This window comes from Alosa sapidissima, chromosome 19, assembly GCF_018492685.1.
Source record: "Alosa sapidissima isolate fAloSap1 chromosome 19, fAloSap1.pri, whole genome shotgun sequence".
In the NCBI taxonomy this organism is placed as follows: domain Eukaryota; kingdom Metazoa; phylum Chordata; class Actinopteri; order Clupeiformes; family Clupeidae; genus Alosa; species Alosa sapidissima.
Window position 1 is genome coordinate 8092398 of NC_055975.1, and position 19417 is coordinate 8111814.

At 43.4% G+C, this 19417-nt stretch overlaps 1 protein-coding gene across 4 annotated transcripts in view; it reads left to right on the forward strand.

Moving 5' to 3' along the window:
- The window catches only part of rnf144aa (ring finger protein 144aa), a 29918-nt gene extending 22950 nt beyond the window's left edge, over positions 1-6968 (forward strand). For all 4 annotated transcript variants that reach the window (XM_042071664.1, XM_042071665.1, XM_042071666.1 and 1 more), the window contains 3 exons: positions 483-630; positions 1074-1163; positions 3479-6968. In XM_042071664.1, the coding sequence (XP_041927598.1) occupies positions 483-630; positions 1074-1163; positions 3479-3610 (370 nt within the window). In that variant the 3' untranslated portion in view covers positions 3611-6968. The remainder of the gene's footprint in view (positions 1-482; positions 631-1073; positions 1164-3478) is intronic.
- Positions 6969-19417: the final 12449 nt, after the last annotated feature.

Here is a 19417-nt window from a genome sequence, read left to right on the forward strand (position 1 = left end):
CGTGCCTACTACTGTTTGGCAAGCCCCCAAATTGTGTGGTTTTCAACACACGGCACCAATTGCTATGCTCTGTCCTCAAGAGTTTCCAGCAAGGTGCTTTTGTGTGCCATGCTGAATGACACATTGATGTATGACACGATGCTAATTGGGTGTATGCTTGCTATTCATTAGCAGACAGACCTTTTCCCCCGTTTTCATCCCTCCATCACAGGCCTGGCCTCAGGACGAGCAAGGTGTTGTTACGACCAAAATAGTACACCATGCTGCACTGTTTCATTAAATGCCACGTGTAAAGGTTTTCAAGTCAGAGTGTTCAAGGGCACAGCCAGCTGGTCAATGTGAAACTGATGAGGTTCTGACCGGTCTTTTTTCTCTCTCTCTCTCTCTCTCTCTCTCTCTCTCTCTCTCTCTCTCTCTCTCTCTCTCTCTCTCTCTCTCTCTCTCTCTCTCTCTCTCTCTCTCTCTCTCTCTCTCCCTAACAGCTCCTTCTACAAGAGTGATGAGGACGACGCTCCCATTAAGCGCTGTCCTAAGTGTAAAGTTTACATCGAACGAGACGAGGGTTGTGCCCAGATGATGTGCAAGAACTGCAAGCATGCCTTCTGCTGGTACTGCCTTGAATCACTCGATGTAAGTGTGTTCATAACATTTATTTGAGATACTGTATCATACTCAACAACATTCTCTCACATTTGTGACTAAGTGTAATTGTTGTTTGCCTGCAACTGGGGCAAATATAGCCTAGCCTAGATTACCATCTAAGATCAACATTGGCGGTTTCAGAAAGACATTGAATGTAGGCTACCATACTGGGGTGCGTTTCCCAAAACGTTAGTTGCTAACCTGTTAGCAACTTAGTTGGTTGGCAATGGGAAATTGCATTGCAGCCAACAAAGTTGCTAACTTAGTTAGCCACTATGGTTTTGGGAAAGGCACTCCAGTATAGTATACGATAGTGAAGCGGATTTCTAGTTATTGCTATACAGTTTGGTGTGTTTTGTGCTCATGTGAAAACTTGTGTCTGTGGTACGTCCCCTCATGTGGTGGCGCGTGTCTGCGGTGTGTTTTAACAGGACGACTTCCTGCTGATCCACTACGACAAAGGGCCGTGCCGCAACAAACTAGGCCACTCCAGGGCCTCAGTCATCTGGCACAGAACGCAGGTGGGTGCCCACGTTTTTCCCTTTGCTCTCTGCTCCCATTGTCCTCCTCCCTGCCAGCCAGAGCTCTCATTACCGCCAGCGTGTGTCTATGCACACACTCACACACTCACACACTCACACACTCACACACTCACACACACACACACACTCACACACACACACACACACACACACACACTCCACGTGTTGCCCGTGGAGATGCAGACACGCTGACACGTGGACCAGAGCTGCGGCCCTATAGAACAGGACTTCAGACAACTTCAGGCTATATTTGGTGTCCTTTTCACAGGATGAGACAGGTGTGTGTGAGTAACAATGCACTGAGTGAGATGGAGAGAGTGTGGCATTGCTTGGTCTTTCTTCGCACACTCACTTTTCTTTTCAATAAATCTGTGGAATGTTTTAACCTTAGGCTTTACATCTTTAATAGAAAATCACTGCAGCATCCTTTTAGCAGGTTGAGAAAAGGCTGGCGCCTGTTTCTGCTTCCGAGAGCAGTTTTCTGGCGGAGGCTCCCATTTAGCAGAAGGAGCGCTTTCCTTTTTTTCACTCCTCTGCTCTCCGCTCACACAAAGACATCTGTTGCTCAGTGGGGCAGAGTGAGTCACAGGAGCTGTGGCGCAGGGGCAGAACAGTGCCTTTCTCTTTCGCTTCCTCTCTCTCCTCTCTTGACTTTCTTCTCTCACACACTCGCTGGCTCTGTGTATCTCTCTCTCTCTTTCTCTCTCTTTCTCGCTCTCGCTCTCTCTCTCTCTCTCTCTCTCTCGCGCTCTCTCTCTCTCTCTCGCTCTCTCTCTCTCTCTCTCTCTCTCTCTCTCTCTCTCTCTCTCTCTCTCTCTCTCTCTCTCTCTCTCTCTCTCTCTGTCCTCTCCTTGTGGCGACAGGGCACAGTTCCTCCTCTCCTCAGGACCCTAAAGGAGTCCGGCTGAAAAGGGCCCTTTATGAATACTTGAGGACGTGTTTTGGCTGAGGCCCCGGGGGCGCGAGTGTCATGAAAGCCCCGGGGCTTAGTGCCTGAGGTCCAGCCTCTCCGGCCCACTGCCACCAGCCTCCACCCCAGCCCTCAGTGTTTTTGCCCTCCATTCAGACCTTAAGGAGCCAGGGAGTGGAGTAAGGACAGAGAGGGAGAGAAAGAGAAAGGGAGGGCAGATATGGAGAGGAAGGGCTAGATAGAGAGAGAGAGAGTGAGGAAGGAGGAGGTAAGGTCACCTTACCACATTTCTCTATCTAGTGCTTTTTGGAGCCAGGAAGTGCCAGGGGAGTGTTTGTACATTAAACCATCCACTCTGCCTCCTGTTGATTCTTTTTCAGGAGAGGCTTTCCCCTACTCCTCAGGCCTTTTCCAGACCTCTGTGTCCTTGACAGGCCGCTACTTGAGGCGGCGTGGTGTTTATAATGCACATAGAGGCTTGAGGCCCATGAAACATTCAGAACGTTTCCTGGCCTGGCCCAGGTTGCACCAGGAAACCCTTCTGCTCATGCCTGCTGCCCCCGTGTGGTGAATGGATGCATTGCACATAATCTGTCCAAGTGTACACAGTCCTGCACTTGTCACTTTTTCCTTGCTAGTGTGTTCATACATTCTGTATTTTGGTTGGTCATGTTTACTATTTTACTAAATGTTTAAAATATTGCTATTTTCACTATTGTCTCTTTGAAGATATTCAAGCATATGTTGTGTATAGTAATGTAATGGTCGCATAAATCCCACGTACACACAGATAACGCTCACACTAACCTTACAGTAATTTACAGTGTATTAGCTGCATTGTGTATAAACCGCAGGACAATGTTTTATGAAAGTTAAAAAAACAAAAACATATTAATACCATATCTACTGCCCCTGTGTATTAACCTCATAGATGAAGACATTTTGCAAAATCAATGTATAAACCCGGCTAATAGTTGGGAAATTACAGTATTTTGTGCTTTTTATTCACGTTTGCTCAAGGATCAACTCAATAGGTTTCCATTCAATCCAAGCAGTCTGCTTTCCCCAAAAAAGGGACAGAGACAGGTAGCAAATTCAAAGTTCCCAGATATGCCGGTCTAACATATAACAAATTCAAACTTTAGCAAGCACCACAAGAGAATGTGAGTGCAGAACAGCCAGAGAATGAGGGTGCAGAAGTGAAGTAAGAGTTAGTAGAGTCATCATAGTATTGTGTGTAAGAAGGAAGTATATGGTAAGTGTGGGTTAGGCATGCTGTGCTTGTTAGATGTGTTGGAAGAGTTTGGTTGTCAAGAGGTAGCAATTGGTGGCAATAACTAGATCGCTCTTTGTCTACATCCATCTCTGTCTCTCCTTCTCTCAGGTGGTCGGCATCTTCGCTGGGTTTGGGTTGCTCCTGCTGGTGGCGTCCCCCTTCCTCCTGCTGGCCACGCCCTTCGTGCTGTGCTGCAAGTGCAAATGCAGCAAAGGCGATGACGACCCACTGCCCACCTAACCATCGGCCCTCCCCCCCAGCGTCACCCCTGACCCCATCCCACATGTTACTATTACCCCCCTCCATTTTTCCTCCTTTTGGTTTCCCTTTCGCTCCAGCTTTTGAGCGTATTCATCTCCAGAGGCAGGTGGAGGAGGGACAGAAGGAGAGAGAGAAAGAGAGAGATGCTGCCTTTGAGAGCCCAGTGAGAGAAGAGGATTCAGAGAGCAAGAGAGGGCTGCAGTCATATGGTCCAGGCCTCTGCTAGGATGGAGCGCGGGCCTCCATACCCCTTCGCTGGACCGGCTGTGGGAGCGACTCGGAATGGCCCAGTTGGGCGTCTGTTTAGGAGCCCCGCTGTAGCCACTTCCTGGACTGAGCTGCAGGATGTGGTTGGCTGGCTGGTTCATTCGTTGTTCAGTTGGCTGGTTTGTCATGTGAGTTGGGGGAGGATGTTCTGGAGTCCTCCCCCCTCACCACGCACACACACACATACACGCACACACCATTTTCTCATCTGTGTGCTTTCTTTGTGTTCTTCATGTGATGGTGTTGGCCATCAAGAGAGTCTGCTCCACAGGACTCCTGGTGAGGTTGGTCAGTCTTTCATTCTCACCGGTGGGAGACTCTGCTCTGGTCTCACATCCTTAATGTAGCTCCTCACTCAGCGCTGGGGCATGGCCGGACCGAGTTTCAAAGTGAAAAACAAAACTCGCTCTGTTGCACATAAACTTTCGTCTTTCGTCACTTTAAGGGCGGAGCGAGTGTGAGCGGGAGACTCAGGAGTGCTCACCTGTACAGCACACGGAGTGCCGTCACCTCAGTTCAATTGCTTTATTCTGTCCTATAGATGAATTATAAGCTGTTTTTGTATGTACATGGTGAATTGAAATTGTGATGTCACAACGCTTATTTCATATGTCCTCTTCCCAGTCGGGTGAGGCAGTTGTTTTCGTTGGATGAGCCCACTTTAGAATTGAGACGAGGCTCGAGGAAAGCTTTACTAACTTTTGCTTAAAATACCCTCTTCTCTCCAAACAAAAAACAAGGTCTGGAAACCGCTTTGAATTTTGAAACTTTTTTTCAACTGAAAAAAATGTTGAATGTCTGGTTTGTTTGTTGATTTGCCCATTTCTTAGTTCAGGCTGTTGACAGTCATCTCTGCCGAAGCAGAGCTTTTCCCAACAACATGTTAGCTTCTCCTTACGACAATGTTCAAATTCAGATTTTCACTCTATCCTGTTTCAGTATAGACAAATAACCATATTGTTCTGTTTGTGGCATGGTATTGTCCCAACTGTATCTATATCCAAATACCTGTATCCTATATTACTCCTGTAAATTGACCACTGGTTGCAAACTTGCATAGTGTATTTTAAAAATTGAATCAAAACATGGTAATGGAAGGGCAAGTGAGCATTTCAAAAGGGCACTTATAGCTAAATCTGACAGGGGCACCAAATGTAGAAAATCCAGACTGTTCACTTTTCAGAACACGTATCATTTTGGTCCTGCACCCTATCTATGCAAGTTTGTACCTCTCAACACTATACACCAAGTACACATGGTAGTGAATGTGTGATTCAATAATGTGTGTGGTTCAGTATATGTGTTCTCTAAGATACCGACCAACCTTGTGCCATTGTGTCATGCCACTTTAGCGATGAGAAAGTGGCCAGGCTGCAGCAGTGATTGGACAGGGCGGTGAGCCGCACCGTCCTTTATCACTTTATTGTAGCCAGAACACATGCACCCACCAGGGCTTTGTCTGTAAAGAAAGTCTGTCCAAACGGTTTTATGCATGTTTGGTTATGTGCAGTTATTCGCAGCTCTGGTTTGTCCACAGGGAATCTGTGAGATTTGTTTGTTTGACACTTGTAGCTCTGGAACGTGCCACCCTTAATATCCTTTTGTGTTGATGGACTACACCTATAAAATAATCACATTGCACACAACCACAACCCCCCCCCCCCCCCCCCCCCAAGTCTTTTCTTAATGGTGTTTTCTATTTTCTTTTATATCTGGGTACATAGTTTGGTCATTTTCTTCATGTAGCAAGGAGAGGTGTTCTCTCTCCTCTCCGCACTACAAGTCTTCACACAATTTACGCAAATGCCTTTAGCCTTACGTTAAAGCATTTAAGCATTTTACTCATGTAGCCTTCGATCCAAACTCTTTATATTTCTGCTCCAAGCACAATCTTTATTGTGAGATGCTTTTGTTTGACCCATCAAGTCTCCTTTTTGTTCATTTTGGATCAAAAGATTTGTCATTTGTTCATTTTAAGGTGGCTATTTTGAACCCAATCAATGTATGACAATCGTGCCAAGTGGGTTTCTGAGCTGACAGTGATAACAAAAAAAAGCAGAATGTGTAGAGCTTTACTGAGAGGGCAGCATTACAGTATGTACGGTTTTGACTCTCTCCTTACGAGGTTTTGTTTTTAAAAGATCTCTTTTTGAGTATGTAAATATATTCTTTCTTTAACTATTCATCTGTGGGGGGGGGGTTAATTTGAGAAAACTTGTAATGATGTCTACATCTCTGGGATTCATTTTATGGAAAGAAACGTTTAAACCTGTCTTGGTCTTTCCTTTGTTTCTTTTTCAGGGTTGGGTGGGGATGTTTGGTTATATGACCTGTTAGGCTATTAGACATGCTACACTCTAAGGTTTGTGGTGTTTATATGTGCGTTGCACACTTCTCCAGAACAACGCTTCTGCTTGACTTGGGTGTGCTCCAAGATATAACAATATGTAGCAAAAAGAGGCCAAAAATATTTCCGTAATCTACAGAAAAAGCAAATGAATTTGCACAAAGAAAAAAATTGTATTGCTTGAAAGCTTTTTATTCAGTCCAGTCCTCGCCCATGGCTTTGTGTTGGGTCTTTGGGGCTATGTTCTTGTGTTTGGAGTCATGCTTTAGAAAGTGTTCCGGTCCACAATCTGCTCCTCTTTCCTCCCAGCACTCTCTTGAGGGTCTTGAGGGTCGTGATTGCCATCACAGGTCCCAGGCAATCATTGTGACAAGTGCTTAAAGACATATCTCCATGTAAGGTTTTTGGCCGTGCAGTCCTCTTTTCGTCCTGAAAACTAAGTTTGCCTTTCATACATCTCTAGATTGCCTTTATGTTGTTTTTTGGATTTGTTCTTTTTTATACAAAAGAATTAAAGGAAAATATCCTGTTTTATTTGTATTTTCCTTGTAAATGGGAAAGATTCCGACTTGTTCATAAGTTGTAACCTTGTACATTGGCATGTGTGGATGGTCTTGTTCAATGACTAAAATATTGTTTTTTTTCCACCTGAGGAGAAAAAAAGTACTTGTATGTATCTACTGTGCCACTAACACTGTGAAATTAAAGCAGTTTAAATGTTGAGATCCATCAAAACTTTGCCACTTCTTTCCATCCTTTTTCATTAAATCCACCAACATTTGATATAGTAAAGCAATGTATTTAATGTAGTTGGACAAAGATCTGTATCCATTTGTTTGTTTTCTTGATCTACATAAATTTGTTCAGTCCCATTGAAAGCATCATGCATACATACACTCTTGCTAACATATGCACAGTGAAAAACAAACACTTGTGCATCAGACTGTCACAAAAACCTCTTCCAAAGAACCATTCCCATCTCCCTACATTCATTTCCTGCCAGATGTCAGGCTGCAGTGCTGAACTTGTGCGCCTCAACTGCAAAGAGCAAAAATGGCAAATAACAAATGGGTGATCTATCATCCCATGGCAGCTGTTCCCACTTTCATCGGGTTCCACCCAATCACGAACCAGGCCTTCCAAGAAGCACCGTATGCATGCACCATGGTGACAGAGGCGTTATCTCCAGTGAGCGAAGCAGTGCAGCAAGAGGTAAATGCCAGCGTGAGTCCCTCACAGCTGTCCTCTGCACACTACAGGGAACAGGCCATGAAACGTGTGCAATGTTCACAAGCTGCCACAGTGACCTATTATGAGCTGGTTTCCCATGCTCTTGTCTTGTGTGCCCTTAGATCTCTTTCCTCTCTTAAATATTCCTTATTCAACATTGTCTTCTTTTCCCTTCCCTTCCTACCTTTGTTTTACTCTCATCCTTTTTGTTGTCTTCCATCTGTCTTTCATCCTTTTGTCCCCACTTCCATTTTTCCTTGTTTATTTTTCTGATATTTTTACTTTCATAATGTCTCATTCGATCATTTTATTTTTACAACCTAATTCATTTTGAATAAGATAATTTCACAATGAAGATCATATTCTTTACAAATCTGAAGAAACTGGAACTAGGCCTACAGTACAACTGAGTCTAGGACCCTCCATATCATACAGCCTATCTGGGGACTGTCATAGGAGAATGTAGAGTATCAAATGGCTTTTTAGTGCTATTCTTAGTGTTGTTGCAGACCATAGCATTTATCTACCTTGACAGGTTATGCATGAGTGAAGATGTCGCCCAAATGTTGTCTAAATTGGTATTAAAGCACTATTGCATTAGACGTGAAATTTATGTTATGTGTTTTCTGTGAGTGTTTTGATGAGGTGAAGAAGTTAAGTTTTGGCAGATCTCTTTATCTCAATCAACAGGACTAAAATAAATCTGAGATGTCATGTGTAGGTCTATTGTAGGCTACATATTGCTTTATGGTAGGCAGTATTTACTGTAATAACAGGTCTACAGGCTTATGGTTGCCTAGATGTAAAAATGTTCTCCTATGAACAGATCAACAGACTTGTTGTTATGCAGAGTAGCCATACTGAACCTTATCCCCGACGTCATTAAAACAATAGGCCTATATCAACCCTTTCTTTCCCCTACTATTACTGTATATAGGATATTCATGTGTGCATGAATCAATAAATTAGGATAAATGTATCTACTAGAATGCTTCGCTTACTCACACATTTACCATTAGCAGCTGGCAGGCTACTTAACTGCTCGAGCCATATGCCCATATATTCTGATTGGAGCGCATTATTATGGGTAGCCTATCCATACAGTAGGCTATGTCGCGCCAAGTTAGTTTGTGTCTAATCTAATTGATACAGTCTATGTGTTTAACCCATAGATAGACTGAATGGTTTAACCTGATCAGTCTACATCACGTTCCACATCAAAATAATTTTCACAGACTAGTTTATTGAGAGTAGGTTACCGTTATCGCATTATCGCTAGATTGATTTCCCTTTGACCCTGCTGCTTTTCAGGTAGGTGGAGGGCTAAGGTGCTTGACTCATCTTGCTTTAGCTCGTTTCTTACTGGATAAAAACTAATTTTAAAAACGTAAAAAAGTTATTTGAGTTTAGTGAAGCTATAGCTTAGGTTATTTACCCCACTTGGCCTGTTTAGAATGGCTGCTTTCATGTGTCTAGGTCTAGAAATCAGATAGGCCTACCCAGGCTAACCTAGGTTAGCCTACTTAAGGATCATATCTTTCTATCTCTTAGTATTTAGGGCTCAATCCAATATCCCTTCATCTCACTAGTGTCTGTGTGTCCTGGATCTTTTGTAGCCTAGGCTATACAACTCAGAAGGTAAGACTCAAGAACTAAACAACTCTAGCATTTGTTTCAGTGGAGTGAACTTGTTGATTAGGCTACTTTACAGTATTTGTGAAGGAAGATGTTTTACTGTCAGAGCTGTTCATCCACAGACCATCAGCGGCACAGTAGGGCCCAACAGCAAGGAGGTAGCCTACTGGCACTGCCATCCTTCATGAGGAACTTTCGCCACCTGACTATGACAAGTGATGTCATAGTCAGTGATGCTGCTGAGAATGAGATACTGGACATGGGAGCCTCAGAACTCAGGTTGGAGTCAGGTAAGCCTGTTCTTTGAGTCTATTTTATGTTTGCATGTCCTGAATGTCATTCTCTGAGGAGGGAAGAGGCTTCCAAACAGTAAATGTGCAATATTTTTTTTCTTTTCTTCTTGTTCTTTTTTTTTTTTTCAAGTGTCTACCCACAAATTGATAGCTTAAACCAGAAAAATACAAAACACAAATCTGAGCTTGAGACTAAATCCGGTATTTACATGCAAAAACTATATGTATACCACAATTCCAATGAAAAAAAATCAGTAATTACATACAAATAGCCAATCTTGCTTGTAACAAGCAGTAAAATAGTAAAGGGAAAAAAATAAAAAAAATTATTGCCTCACTGCCTCCTAATTAATCATTAAAACATAGCCACTATAGTAGGCTGAAATATAGGCTGAATTTCACAACATAATAACATGATGCATGATGTGTAGCTCCCATCAAGGGTGAAACTGTCATTCCATATTCCGAGGCACTCTTTTGAGCTCACAGGCTAGTCTTAATCAAGCCTAATGTGTACTGAGTGGGGTTAATACGATTAAGCAGTAATGAGAGTCTATTTTTGTCCATCACTGCTGATGGGAAATATGAAGTGTGTGTGGAGGGAGAGAGAGCATTGGTAATTAAGAGCAGATTACTTATGTGCTAGGAAAGAGGACTAATATTATTATCATCACCTTCAGCTGATTATTCCCCTAATGTCTTCATTTTGTGTCACCTCTTCTCTCCATCTCTTCTGTTTTATGTACCAGAAAGTAGATGAGCTCTGCACAGGAAATCAATGCCAATCAATGATTTCATCAGGTTGTTTTTGTCTAGTGATTAGGCCCCCAACACACTTGTGCAGGAGTATTGCTGTATATTAAAGATGTTGGTAATTGTGAACATTGGCTTCATGCATGTCAATAGACTAATACAATAATCTTTAATGCCATGTAGGAGATACATAATATAATATACTTGAATCCAACAATGGTAGTTGAAGATTATTTGATGTATTCAGTTAAGTATTGCAGATACTGGTGATCAGTTCTGATAATATCAAAAATCATATTGACAGGATCTAGACCAACCTCCCCCGAGGTCCATTTCTTTGTTTTCCTTTCCCCCTAACCATTCTCATGTCCTCCTCACACATGCTGCCCTTTGCATCAATATGCCAGGAGAGGGCGCTAGAGTGCTTTGTAGCAGGCACAGCACACCGGAAAATAGAATAAAGCCTACCATGAAAAATAAGTTATGACGAGCAAGTCATTCTACTCTAGTTATGAGTCCATACATTCTTAAACAATTAGGGAGCTTTTCATGGTTTATTACTAGGCTGAAAAACAATGGTGCCACTTCTCTAGTGGATATTACGTAAATGAATTAGTTTTCATCTTGAGCTCAAACACGGGATGTGAGACACTCTCTGTAGTGAGGTCAGCTGAGGAGTAACAGTGGCTGTGATGAAGCGCTGAAGGTTGATGTTATCTGTTACTCCCATGCAATGCTAGCAGAACGCAACAGCCTCGTCTGGGCCCGCTCGGCAGGAGTAGAAGGTTAATGACTGGTGGCCGGGGGAGTCGGCTTCTGCTTGTGGGCCCTTCGAGGGTCATACACCTTCAGGACCTGGTGGTGTCAAATGACTCTAGGGCGCTCCCGCTGTTGGTCTGCGCGACTCACCCTGACCACTCCACCTCTGCCGGTCCTCACAGAAATAGCCCCATCTGTGTGAGAGAGAGGGAGAGAGGGAGGGAGAGGATAACAGGGCAGATGGGCCTGCAAGCCATGTTGGCCTCATTTATCTGCTTGCCTTTCATGATGCCTTCAAGACCTTCTGTCGCTCCCTCCTTGGCGATGTGACGGGAGACATGGGCCTCGGCACTGCCCTGTGTTACTGACGCAACACAAATGAAACGTTTGCGTGCTAAGACGAAACGTTTGCGTGTTGAGACCAAGGTTCTCGTCAATGAACCTGCTAACCCTTGTGCAACACCTGTCTCGTTTCACTGGAGGCCTGCCTGTGCTTCAACTGACACTTGACGTGAAGCACACCATGGTGAAGCTATGTCATAAAGGAACCGTCAATCAAGTCAACTCAGCTGGGACTACACTACAGCTTGCATGCCTGAAGACTTTCACCTGGACACAGGGCTGTGGCCAGGGGGGAGTTGGTCCTTGCTGCAGGGAGAGAGCCAATTTCTAGTGCAGCCTTCTGACATGGAATTTCTAACAAATACAAAACTGAAAATTGCTATAACAACTTCAGCAAACCAGATGTCAACATCTTGTTCTCCACATTCTTTGTCACCTTTCAAGTATCCTCAATGTAGAAGCAGAGCTAGCATTTAGGCAGGACATTAAACACATCAAAACCTTTTGAATACATATAATGCAAAAAATAATAATCCATTGTTTGGATATAAATAAATAAAAATATAACAATGCAGTGTAGACACACAAGCATTCTAAAAGATGAATCATGCATTTCTTACACATAACATAAATTCACTGCAATTCTCATCAAAATGCACATTTTTTTTCATGTGCCACTCAGTGTTAATGCTCCTATTATTGTTCGGAAAATGATTCTGCTTCTAGCCGTGCATTGTGATGAACCTTTGCCACACACACACACGGTCTTTTAGTGCAGCGGAGCATCACAACTTAATATCCTCACGCTGGCTGTTACCAAGCAATGTGGATGTGCAAGATGATAACCACGTTAGAACAGCTGTAAAGTATGAGAAAATGCTTTCTCTGATGATCTATTTTTCTGCGACTCAGACACACACATGGGATTTATTTTATATAACTCCCACATCGCCACCACCGCAACAGCCGGCGTGCCACTGCTGTCACTCATCTCTTCACTACTTTCTCCTGTTTGGTGTTGTTTCATTTCTGTGATTGGAGGTGGCAGCAATCAGAGGAGATCTTTACCACAGATATGTTCTCCCCTTGGATATTAGCTCATCCACTGCTCCCAGCTATGCACCTGTTCCTGCCCTCCACGTGCACGCACACACACACACACACACACACACCTTCTTCTCAGCCGCGTTGTTGTTGTCTGTGTATTTTGGTTGGCAGTTCTCATTAAAAACTCACACCCGCTTGACACGAGAGTTTCAACAGTGAAGCTTTTACAATGAAACTGTCAGGCCAGGAGATATCCGGCAGCTTGTTGATAAGGCCTTTTGGTGGAAAGCAGGGGAGGAAAAAAACACACACACACAGGTGCCTTGGGAGGCCCCAGACAATGCGTTGCAGGAGCTCGCTGTGCCGATGGCCAGCTCTGACTTGATCCCCTCCATCTGTGCCTGACAGTGTTGCAGAGCCCCTTCTGTAGTGTGCCTGGCACTCTTTGAACCATTCAGTGTTCCTGTCCAAGGACATTATAAGTGTTTATCTTCCTTGTTCAGGGCCAGTATTCACCTACCTTTAACCTGCAACCATTATTTGGCAGGTATCATTTGTTACTACGGCTTTGCTGGTCATTCATAGAATTATGTATGTATGGCTTTTTATTATTGAGAATGTTAATGAGAGAGAGAGAGATAGGGAAGGAGAGTACAAGCAGGATGTTTAGAGGTGCTCTCGTGAAAAAGGAAAAAAAACGGGTGTGTTCATCCTCACATGTGTGGCCCCTGTCACAGGCAAACTTTTTGAGAGGCAAGTTAACAGGCCGTGAAAGGGCGGTACAGATGGCACCTCCTAGGTGGTAATTATCAACCACCTCCTCGAGAAGACGGAGGGGGAAAAAAACAAAACAAGGGAGAGGTGTCACCATCAGGTCAGCCGCTGACACATTCGCAAGTCAAATCAAATCATTGGGACCCTATGGCGCTCAGCCTGTGAGAGAAGTCACAGGTCATATTGTCCCATAAGAGGATGATTTTTAGCTTCACTGAACCACACGCCTCTGAGGAATTTTTCATTAAGTGCCGGTATAAATAGGAGCAGGAAGAAAAAAAATAGTGAACGCCTGTTACTGAACTCAGCCTAAAAGGGGCTGCGTAATTACTGCCGTGCGAGAGAATGCATTCTAAGAATGGATTTCTCTGTGCTGAGCCGCAGACAAGGCGTGTTGCGAGGTTGTAATTAGCTCAAAGTCTGTATTAGCTGTTTGGTAATAGGTGTGTTTATGCAACATTAGACTAGCAGAGGCAGTTTTTTTTCCATTGAAGAGCTTAAATGTTTATTTTAGCACAGATCTATTAAAATTGAAGGTGACAGCTCATTTGAATCCTGTTTGATTTTGGGGAAATTTAATACGCTACAAGGTGATAGCTGTTCCTTCGTACAAGCCCTGAATGCAAAAATATGTAAATGCTCCCTGTATTAGAATCTTTGTCTGCTTGTCATTCTCACATGGGGCACATCAAAGCCATATGACCTGATTTTGCACCTGCTGTTTAATTAAATTTACAAGACAGACACACTCTCCACTCCTGGTGATATACAAATCAGTTTTTATTACGCCGGCCCTGTAATTTACAAGGCAATTGACTGCTGTGTGGTAATGGTGCCAGCCAAAGTGCTCCGTCTGAAAAGATCGGAGAACCTTCCTCCGCTGCAGCGAGCCAAGAAGGCCCAGCAACACCTTTCGATGTGGAGTTGTTTATATGTCGCTTGGAAAAACTCATTTTTTACACAGAAAATTGATTGCACGTAAAGGCAAGAATTGAGAGGGCTTTCTCTCTGGCTCTGCAGAGCATCATGATGTACTGACTGATCAACAATTTTGTAACGCCACCATAAATCCCATCCTCAAGTTCTTGATTATCCAAGCATGGCGCGCCTATATATATATATATATATATTATAAATTGTAAATAGTCTTAATTATTGGTTTTATTCAGCACTGAATGAGGCTATGATGAGTACATAAAGGATTTAAAGCTTTATATTTGCATATTCATTACCACTATTGGGAAGCTTATTGCGAACACACATTTTATTAGAACTGGAGTTAATTAAGCTGTACCCTGCCTCATAATAATGCATTTATTCCAACATTCCAATTTAATTGAGGGAATTGATAGACCCGCAAAGTTCAGGCTCAGCTTTAATCAACTATATGTAAACATCCTCTGTGCTTATTTTAACATAAGATGTGCAGGCTAAAAATATGATTCACTCTCATTCACTTTCCTTCGAAAGGGGCTGTGTGCTAATGTCTTAGCAACCGCGGCAGTGCGCAGATTTGTGATTGCATGTGATTCAGAAACATGCCCCCGGTCGCTGCAGAGTGCGCATCTCAGGCAATCCATAATAGATGATGAAATTTGGCAAGCGGTCGGGCCTTATGGTCCATTCTTCCTCCTGCAGCTGCTTGTTTTCCCACAACTCATCTGTGCTGACCAAGTTGTGTGTGTGTGTGTGTGTATGTGTGTGTGTGTGTGTGTGTGGGTACGTACGTGCTTGTGCCCGTATGTCACCGGTTCTGCCCACAAGCACTCCACCAGCTCCTCTCCATTATTCAACGTGCCACACATGAATATGAAAGCCCCCCAACTTTTACCACCTGCCCTTTCTCCCTCACACACTCTGCACGGGGGCCAAGTGTACTTTCCAGGCTCAAGCTTGAGAGTTTTGCGGCTTGAGAGAACTTTCACCTGTTTCTCATCAGCTGCTTGCCAATCGTTGAATGCAGAACTGTTCTCCAAACCCATGAACACCCTATTTCTTCAGTAACAGCATGATGAAGTGGTAGTCTTAATAGCATACCAGTAAATCTGCCATCTTTAAGATAGTACTACTCAAAGAAAATGTTTGTCCATGCAAACTGTCTGTGCATTTGAATATGCCCCTGCTAAATGTAACAACTACAGATGCTTCATAGTGCTTATTAAGTGAAGGCCAGGAGCTAATAAACCAGCTGGATGGAGGAGTGCTCTCAGTTCAAATGTTGTCTTCCTCATAGTGACTCATAGCCAGTGTCACACCTGCTGTAGATCAGGTGCGCAGGGTGTCATGACAACCAATACCAGGGCGCATGACGACCAGTGAAGCTCGATCAATACACAGCTAAAAGTCCATAAAAGAGCTGTTGAGCCCTGTTGAGCCCCTCAGACCTAGCCTTCCCTACAGTATGGTCATGTTAAATAGATGGATTCAGCTCATTTCTGTGCATTGCCAAGTTTATTTCTGCATTTGCAGGTACATTTTAGGCTTCGCAAATATTCTAGGGCTAGTCATTTTCACTTTTTAACAAGGAAAGATATATCCACAGATTTCTTCTCCTTTCCTCTCACTTCTCTTTCACTTTTTCCTCTCCTCTCTCTCTCTCTCTCTCTCTCTCTCTCTCTCTCTCTTTCTCTCTTTCTCTCTCTCTGGAGTGGCGTGGTGATTGATGGCCTAGGTTGAGCCGTTATGGTAGGAAGGCTGTGCGAAGCTTGAGCAGCAGCTGTTTTCTCCAAGCGAGCATGGGAGAGAGAGAGAGCGCGCGCGAGAGCAGAGGAGGACGTCTTCCGCTTGCCCTTCAGGCAGGCCAGGTGTCTGCAGCTCCTCGCTGTGTCATCCGCTGAACTTGGCAAGGCGTTCCCTAACAGGTCCACCACATTGTTCTCCTTCCCCAGGGGTGGGTACAATTAACACACATGCTCGGCTCATCTCTGGGAAAGAAAAAAAAAGCATGCGCGCACACACACACACACACACACACACACACACACACACACACACACACACGCACACACACACACACACACACATACACACACACATACACACACATACACACACACACACACCTAAAAAAGTTGCCCAGAGCAAGAGAGTGATTCTGCTGAATAGATAGAGTGAGGGAAAGGGAGAGAGTGAGATAAAGAGTGTGTGAGAAAGAGAGAGAGAGGAGTCAGAGGGAAGCCGAGGGAAAAGCACACGGGAGAGCTCGTTTTATAAAGGTGCAGGTGCAGGATTTGAGTGAATGCCAGGTTACATGCACTCCTCTCTTCTGGTTCCACATTAACATTGTCAGCTATTTACATTTCTTGTCTGTTCCAGACAGGAAAACTATGTTTCGCAAGAATTCTCCGCTTTGAGCTCATTTTGAGAGTCTTGCGCCTCATGTCAATATTCACTCGGCCAGAGACTCCATTCTTAGACAAGGGGAGGTCTACATGCTATCTGAAGGGGGAGCTATGACATTATGAATAATTTATTCCTTTTAAAGTAAAGTTTAACATACCAATCAAATGAGTTGCACTGAAAAAGCACTGGTAATGTCATTCTACATGTTGTTTTCTGGACCAATGTCCTCTTGAGAATGGCTTGTAAACCCACAGGTAGGATATGACTATAGCTGGGTTTCCATAAAATTTTTAATGTGAATTTTGACCATTCAAATGTCAAAATCCTGAGTGCAAACGCTTAAAAATTTCCATAAAGTCTTCAAATAAGAAATTATTCAAGGAGGGTGGATTAACTTTGGCTTTGCATAGAAGATAATGTGACCAAGGTTGATGGAAATTGGTTTACAGTATTCGCATCAAATCGCTGTTGCGATTTCATATTTGCCCTACGTGGTGGCCCTTACAACATCAAATTTTTAACCATCAGCTGTCTACAACTCAATATGTCAATTTTTAATTTGCAAAACAGTGGATAGAAATGCACTTCATTCATGCAGATTAATCTTTCTTTAATCCAAATTGTCATAAATGTGCTCAAAAATATGAATTGGACAGGGACCCAGCTTGTGACACCAGTGTTCCAATGTTCCTCTAATGGTCAAGTCTTATCTCTTAACATTTTCAAGGTAAATTTTACAAAAATAAATTTTTGCTTTGTGCACAATTTGCTTGTTTTTGTAAAAAGATAGATAGCCAACTGTTCACAGAACAGTGTATCATACTGCATCGAGACTCAGATTGTACACTATTTCTCTCCTCTTTGACTTGGACTCAAATCCCCACCTGTACCCTCGAGTGGCTCTGGAGCTTTTGATGTTCTCTGCCAGATAATATTATTTGGAATGGGAGTCTTCTTTATGAAGAAGATGCCAAACCCAAGAGCAGTGTTGGCAAACTGCACCCATGCGTGTAGTATTACCCCACGCCACCCACTCGCTCTATTATTGCGACCGCAGTCTTACTCACATTTTAAGACTGTTAAGATTGTATGCTTTCTTTTCTTAATGTTTTTTTTGCCTTTAATGTACTCATGTTAAATTGAAGGGCTAAAAAACACTTTTAAGAAAGAAAAAAATTGAGCTGGTCGGTTGGTGTTATTCATCGCTATATACTGTATTTACAGCAATTAAACCAAGCCCATTTTACTATAATCATTAACATAATTTGTCACTTATTGTTTGGACATGTTATTCATTCCCTCAAGTAGAAAAGGCACAAAAGGCCTATTTTCAACATGACGATGAATTGTCCAGATTGATGTTCATGTCATGTACAATGGAATTACACAGAATCTATCCTAATCATATCATAAAAATACCACAGAGTTTGTAATGAAATTAAGGTCAGTGTTGTTTGTATGGAGCAAATTACTTTTGAATCAACAGTAGAGAATTGTGCTTTCAACTTTGTTGAAAGTTGCGTCAAAGAGTTTTGAAGACAAAACTTATAGGAACTGAACTACAGTAGCCTCCATACAATGTGGTAATTGCCTTGATCTTTGCATTTTTGATAGAGACAGTTGGTGTGGGAGGCGTGCTGGCTATGTGCAAAATTAAATAAAACAAAAGGCGGGAGCTAGAGCTGCACTTTCGAAGGGCAGGGCACGCAGAGTCCTTTTTTTCTGTACGAGAGAACAGGGACAGTACTGTGCCCAAACAGTGGCAGACGTGGAGCACAGCTCAGAGGCAATGGGAGAAAAATAACCTCTCTCTAAACAAAAGAAAGAATGAGGAGAAAGAGAAAAGCTTCACGCCTGCTCTTTGGTCCTCATTATACTCTGATTTCATAATCAAGATGATGGGAGAAGATCTACAAACCACTGACAGCTGGTTCATTTCCACCACCCGGCCTGCTGGGATTTGTAGTTCTTTTCAAACGACATGTGCAAGTCCCAACTGTCCCTCCCCTCGCTCTTGATAACTGCAGAGTTTTTTTTTTTTTTTGTCAGGAAACAGAAGGACTACTCTGTGTGTTGAGGTCCTGTGTTCTCCCCCCATTCCAACCCCCACCCCCCCCACACACCCTCCCACTGGATAAATAAAACATGCTGGAGCTTTTTGAAGGGCTGGGCAGGGAGGGAGGCAGGAGTACAGTGGGATTGTTAAGAACCTGGGCCCTGCCCTTGCATCGATTCCCCGCTCCACTCTGCTCCTGCGCACGCTTGCCTGCTCGCTCGCTCGCTCGCGCGCTGATGGTGCATTGTGGATCGCAGATTGCATTGCCTCCCCGTCCCTCAAGTGAGATGTAAAAGCGAGGCACCCATCTGCCGAGCAGATTTCCGCAGCCCCTGAAAGCTTTGGCAGCCAGGCATGGAGGAGGACAGAGCTCAGAACTCTGGCTGTCGCATGACTTGCACTGTACCGCCAGCACAGAGACTTCATGAGGGAGCTATAGATTCTAAATGTAATGATCTGGTCATTAACATCTTAGACCTTGCTTTGGGGGTGGACAGAATGATGGTGCAACAGCCCTATGAAGACTTGTTTATGTCGATAATACCATTGTTAAGTGACCTAGCTGTTAGTTGAAGCTTTTAATTGTTATTCTTTGTGTTTATACAATTGAAATTGGAGGAAATTAATATTGCTGTTCCATATAGAGTGCCTAGAACTACTGTATTGCTGATTTCTATCTTTTATGCTCTGTGCTACTTCACAGATCCTCTAATCGAGTCACCTGTATTGAAAATCAATAGTAATGGCCTAGTCAGCAAACAAAATAATTGTTGCCCTCTTGAATAGTGGAATGGTGAATCTTGTCAAAACCAAAAACTACAGCTTGGTACTGGTCCAGATTGTAACCGGCTGGTCTCGCTGGCCCATGAAAGACAAATCATTATTCAGCTGGTTATCAACAGCAGAAGCATCATGACAGGTGGCCACTGCCTTTGTGTTTG